Here is a 6053-nt window from a genome sequence, read left to right on the forward strand (position 1 = left end):
TACGCCTTTCTATAGTTCTATACAGGTAGTGGCGCGGAAAATGAGTTCGCGGGGAATAGGGCGTATGTCCCTTTAAAGGGATGTGCCACATTGTAAATAATAAGAGGGGTGATACATTTTCAATAGAGACCATACGTACTTCTGACAATTTCGCTGGATATCCATACTGTTCAAAATGAATGTACGTGTATTTAGATATATTTTACTGCGCCTTGTGACCAACATTAATGATTATGTCTAAGGTATATAATATTGCATATAGCACTTCACCTAGCACTTAACGATATTCAATGTAGTTTTTGTTGTCGTTTGGAACAAACTAAATTGTGTATTTTAGTATGGGGTTTAACAGAAAAAAATCACAATTTCAGAGACGATGTTTAAACATTTCTCACTATACTTATGCCTGCAAATTATATATGAATCTATTAACATATATTTTTATGAAAACGATGGTATTAACTGCAGAAAATCGTGAATCTGTCAATTTCATGTTAGCATTCCCCCCTTTCTCTCATCAAGCAGTAAGTAGAAGCCAGCGCGTGCACCGAATTTGAAAATGAACTCCGGTTTGAGCCTCTGATTTGGTTGGGGGGAATCTGGGGGTGAGGGTCGCGGGTTACATACACACACAATGACGGCAGAATGGGAGGGAACTTGCTGGAAACCTCCGCATGGGTGTTCAAGCCGAGCTGCAGCTACACCATTTTCTGTCCTTTAACGGCAGACTTGCAGAAAGGACGAGGACGCCCGCCCCCCTCAAAAAAGTGGAAAGGGAGGGGGCAGTATTTCCCACATTCGGGGCTTAATGAGTGTCAGTTTCTGTGGTGTATATCCTGGAACGAGCGGTGCGCGTGTGTGCGCGCTGAGGCAGGGGAATCTCAGAGCAGGTCCGCGAGCTTGTAACGGTCTGTCAGTGGCGTCTGCAGCGCGAGAGCGAGCTGTCAGCGGCCGGTGGTATAATGGCAACCGGAGAATGTGGCAGAAGGCGGCAAATGAAACCGTGAGGGAAGAAAATATTGCGAAAGGTGGGGGGTGTTTTTTCTTCGTTTTTTTCCCCGCTAGCTAGTAGTTATTTCCCTTTGTCTCGCCGTGCGACATGCTGTGCAGGTGGATGGGGTTGTGGTGTGCCCAGCGTCAGTGTGAACATAGCGAGTGTGGGGGGACAATAAGCGGCGGATCCGTGTTTTGCTTCGTCCCCGCTGTCTCAGTTTAGCAGTGGGGCTACTGTCAGTTGTGGAAGAGGCGCTAGCTAAGACAACGACATCTACAGATTCACGTGTGGTGAATTCTTCGCTGTTGACTTTCACGGTTATAAATTGTATATTGGGCATGGTTGCTAGCTGGCTGTCATGAAATGGATTGATATTGCTCTAGCTAGCGAGCTACCTGGCGGCAAGCTAGCGGGTGAAAACACACGCACTGTCCTGCTGTCTGTCATGCTCATTGTTGTCTCTGGGAGAACATGTGTTGGATTTAGGTAACACGAGCTTGCTAGCCCATGCTGTCTTTCCCAGGATTTCTGCACCATTGGCTGACAGCTAATTCAACCAAAATAACGTTTGTTGACTAGTTGGATACCTACAGTTGCAGGTCGTCCTGTGTAGATATTACATATGGTCGCTTCTAGCTAGCCCGTGATAGCAGACTGGCGGAGAGCATATCCCCAGATACCATCTCGGTACCATACTAGCCAACGTAACGTTAAGATGGAAAGTTAACGTTAGCTAAGTAACAAATACAGTGTTACAAACGTTATGGTTAGTTGGATAATGTTAGCTGTTGCAAGTGGTAGCTTGAGCTGAAGGGTGTCGCCGCACTGCGTTAGGTGGAATTTTAGAGGGTAAATAGTTTGCTGATTAAATTAAATCCACCTTAACTGGATTATCGATGATATCCCCAATATCTGTAGATGTGATATAGGAGGTATGACCAGCGATTCAATGAACAGTTGACCAGTGCTACTCTTCTTAGTTGTAACTTGGCGAACATTATAACGCTACCTATGGTTGCATAACGAAAGCAAACAAACACTCTCTAACGTTAGGTAGGTGACGAGAAGTTAGCTTTCGGTTTAAACTAAAAAGTGTCAGCGTGCGGAGACGGATAGCTAACGTTTCCTGCGTTTTTGTGGGCCATCGTGTGATTTGGGTAACGAGTCATCAGTAATCTTGGGACGTGACGTGAAGGGACTTTGATCATATAGTTTGTTAGCACTGAAATGTTAGCTAGACAACTATCTTGAGTAAACAATCGTGAAGCTTGATGTCACGTTGTTTGACAGATACGGAAGAAACGTTGCTAAAACATGGTGGAAGTCTTTCCACTTACGGCCGAATGACATTTTCAAGAGGTGTATACAATTAAATTGTATACACAATCTTTTTCAGTGGGCACATACAAAAATGAAAAATACATATTTGAATTCACACAGAACATGTTGAAACTGACATGCTGTTTCTTTTTTTTTGCTTGTTTTGCTGTTTTGAAAATCTAAAATGTCACTGACCCTTATCCAGCTTGTATTGTTTGTAATGATAGCTCTTTGTTGGGCGGATTAATGAAACCGTCATACAGTTACACTTAGTGTAGTGTGCCTGCGATGTTATACGCACACACACAGTGCCTCAAGTTTACAATAGTAAAATTCACAGAACTTCCTTATGTTAGTATAAAAACATTGGCTATTGTCAAGTCATGTGGGTCCAAAAACAACCGCTCATCAGTTGGAGCCTTATACAAAGTTCAGAACTGATTTTGCTGTCTCTCCTTGTATCGAAGAACCATTGCTATTATTAAATGGTCTTATTTAATTGGATGTTAGCAAGTCCATGCTGCTCCTGAAACCCAGCTGTGAACAGGAATCAGTGAAAAATATCAGAACTGCTTGGTATCCACTCATAACTGGAGAAGTGTACTAGCCACCCTTAGGACCTCGCACACCACACAATTGTAGGTGCTAAGCCATAGTACAGTTTCCGCTTGCACATGCCCATATTGTGGTAAAACTGACAGAGACTTTTAAAGAGCTAAAACCACAATGTGTGTACCAGTGTGTGTAGACACATAGTCTGATGAGAGCAGTCTGGCCAAGCTGCCGGAACTTCCATGACCGCAACATGGGAGAGTACTCAGCTTGAGTCCACGGACCGAAGTTGCCTTAACAGTTGTGTGTAATTGTAAACAAGTTTCCATACACCTTTCATCAGTTGCAGTGAAAGCTTCTCTGATCATACAAGGAAGCCTTTTTAATGGACCAGCAGGGTTTCTCGCTCAGCTCAGCTAGCATAATGGTACTACCAAACCGCTTTTAAGTTTAGTGTGGGAGAGGGACCTGTAACACTTTGGGTGAAGTCCAGCCCTCATGAATTAATTTTTGCTCTGCCTGGCCTGCAGATTCCAACCACTGAAGTGTCTTGCGCACCTGCCTGTGTGTGCGCTTCCCTTCCACAGTGAGGCAGAGGATGGTGAGCAGCCAGCCCAAGTATGAGCTCATGCAGGAGGTTGGGCGCGGCACCTACGGCGTGGTGTACGAGGCGGCGGTGAAGCGCACCGGCGCCCGCGTGGCGGTGAAGAAGATCCGCTGCCACTCGCCGGAGAACGTGGAGCTGGCGCTGCGGGAGTTCTGGGCCCTCAGCAGCATCCAGAGCCAGCACCCCAACGTCATCCACCTGGAGGAGTGTGTCCTGCAGCGGGACTGCCTGGCACAGAGCATGAGCCACGGCTCCACCTCCTCCCTCTACCTGGAGGTGCGCGCATCGAAAAACACACCCAGAGGTTCCACGCCAAGGCTCCCCATTAGCACCAACAGACCAGAACTTCCCTTGGGTCATTAAACCACACGCTACATCATTTTAAAACACAGGAGGCCTCATTTCAGATTTCTTTCGAGTCTTTTGGATGTGGTTTTATGTAACTTTTCACAGCAGGCTGTATTTGAGCTACCTTTTGGCGACAAGCAGCCAGGGTGATCAAGCCCATGTTGCGTTAACTTGAAATGGCTTCTTGTTAATTGCTTAGCAAACACTCTTGCCCAGAGGTCCTTATATAACTGACATATTTACAGCTGTGCTACCAATGACAGGAAAACCTGCTATGATCTGGTTACAAGTTCAGGTCCCTTCCATGCCAGGCAGCTGCTTAGGTTTTATTAGAGTGCAAACTGTCATCACTGGCACCCGTTGGCAGACAGCCATAAGTTTCAATCTCTGTTGAAAATTACCAGCACTTCATGCAGAAGAACAACCAGTTCCAGTTCATGTACACTGTCCTGTTGAGAAGAATAAGGATGGGCAAGAGTGTAATTAGTTCTGAAGTGTTCTTTTTCTCTTGGCATTTCACAGTATGATGAGTTTGAGACGAGAGTATTATCCCCGGAGACAAGATATTTTAAGGCTATTGTCACGGTGCAGTTCTGCTGTAAGGAATGTGATTATGTGCCTGTCTTTCTGATTTGACGTCTGTGGTCTGCACTTTCTCTCCTGTCAGCATACTGTATGCATACTGGTGATTTCTCAGAGGATGTTTATGAAGTGTACTTAAGCTTTAAAGAATCGTAGATGGAAGAGTGAGGCTCTAATGGTATTTCAGGCACTCCAGGACAAACTCTTATAAGTCAGTCAAAAAGGAATCCACTGCTTTATGTAAGCAGAAAGTTATGCAGTGGAGTACTGCATATTGGAACACATTGTACCCTTGCGCAAGTTACTTATCCTCAGTCGTTTCAGCAATTATTCAGCTGTTTAAATGGATAATTTGTAAAAACGTGAGATGACACGTTACGGTTTTTAAATTGCCCCGGATATGTGCCGGATAAGCACGTTAAGTGTAGCCATCTTCTGTCTCTTTGATCTTCTTTCTCTCGCTGTTTATCTCCAGCTGGTGGAGACGTCCCTGAAGGGGGAGATCACCTTTGACCCCCGCTGCGCCTACTACCTGTGGTTCGTCATGGACTTCTGCGACGGCGGCGACATGAACGCCTACCTGCTGTCGCGCAAGCCCAGCCGCCGGACCAACACCAGCTTCATGCTGCAGCTGAGCAGCGCCCTGGCCTTCCTGCACAAGAACCAGATCATCCACCGCGACCTCAAGCCCGACAACATCCTCATCTCCCAGGGCTGCACGCCCGCCGGCTCGCCCGAGCCCACGCTCAAGGTGGCCGACTTCGGCCTGAGCCGCGTCTGCTCCGCCTCGGGGCTCAACCCCGAGGACCCCGCCAGCGTCAACAAGTGCTTCCTGTCCACTGCCTGCGGGACGGACTTCTACATGGCGCCCGAGGTGTGGGAGGGGCACTACACCGCCAAGGCGGACATCTTCGCCCTGGGCGTGATCATCTGGGCCATGGTGGAGCGCATCACTTTCGTGGACGCGGAGACCCACAAGGAGCTGCTGGGGAGCTATGTGCTGCAGGGCTCGGAGATCGTGCCCCTGGGGGAGGCCCTGCTGGAGAACCCCCGCATGGAGCTGCTGATCCCGGCCAGGAAGAAGAGCATGAACGCCAGCATGAAGCAGCTCATCAGGGAGATGCTGTCGGCCAACCCCCAGGAGCGGCCGGACGCCTTCGAGCTGGAGCTGCGGCTGGTCAGAATCGCCTGCAGAGAGTGGGACTGGGACACGTGACAGTGAGGGAAAGAGACTTTTACGCACCCACACACTTACACACACACACACACACACACACACACACACACACACACACACACAGCTCATGCTCACAAAAGCACTCCTACAGACACAGACATACGCCAACACTATAATGACTTTCTGCTCTATCAGGCTAGTTCATCAAGTCTTTCCAGGGAACAGCAACACCACCACTCCACTGTTACTACAAGACAAGATAAACAGGGAAAGTGTTTTTTGAAAGGTTATTCTTACTTCTGTGGCAGCCCACAAACAGACAGGGTGTTTTGTTTTTGTACGGTTATTTAATGTGTGTCTATTTATTGTGGCTGATTCAACCCACAGAACCCAAAGCTACTGTACACCTACAGTACACACGCAGTATATGGGTCTTGCGTGCTGGCAGCGCTGTCTTACCCTCCCACCACCAC

At 47.5% G+C, this 6053-nt stretch overlaps 1 protein-coding gene across 1 annotated transcript; it reads left to right on the forward strand.

Moving 5' to 3' along the window:
- Window positions 1-702: 702 nt before the first annotated feature.
- Window positions 703-5672, forward strand: LOC118768799 (serine/threonine-protein kinase pdik1l-like). Its single transcript, XM_036515720.1, has 3 exons — window positions 703-1028; window positions 3454-3749; window positions 4879-5672. Exons 1-3 carry the CDS (start codon window positions 809-811, stop codon window positions 5617-5619), a joined length of 1257 nt encoding a protein of 418 aa, XP_036371613.1. The 5' UTR covers window positions 703-808; the 3' UTR covers window positions 5620-5672.
- Window positions 5673-6053: the final 381 nt, after the last annotated feature.

The sequence above is a fragment of the Megalops cyprinoides genome, chromosome 21 (genome assembly GCF_013368585.1).
Source record: "Megalops cyprinoides isolate fMegCyp1 chromosome 21, fMegCyp1.pri, whole genome shotgun sequence".
Taxonomy (NCBI): domain Eukaryota; kingdom Metazoa; phylum Chordata; class Actinopteri; order Elopiformes; family Megalopidae; genus Megalops; species Megalops cyprinoides.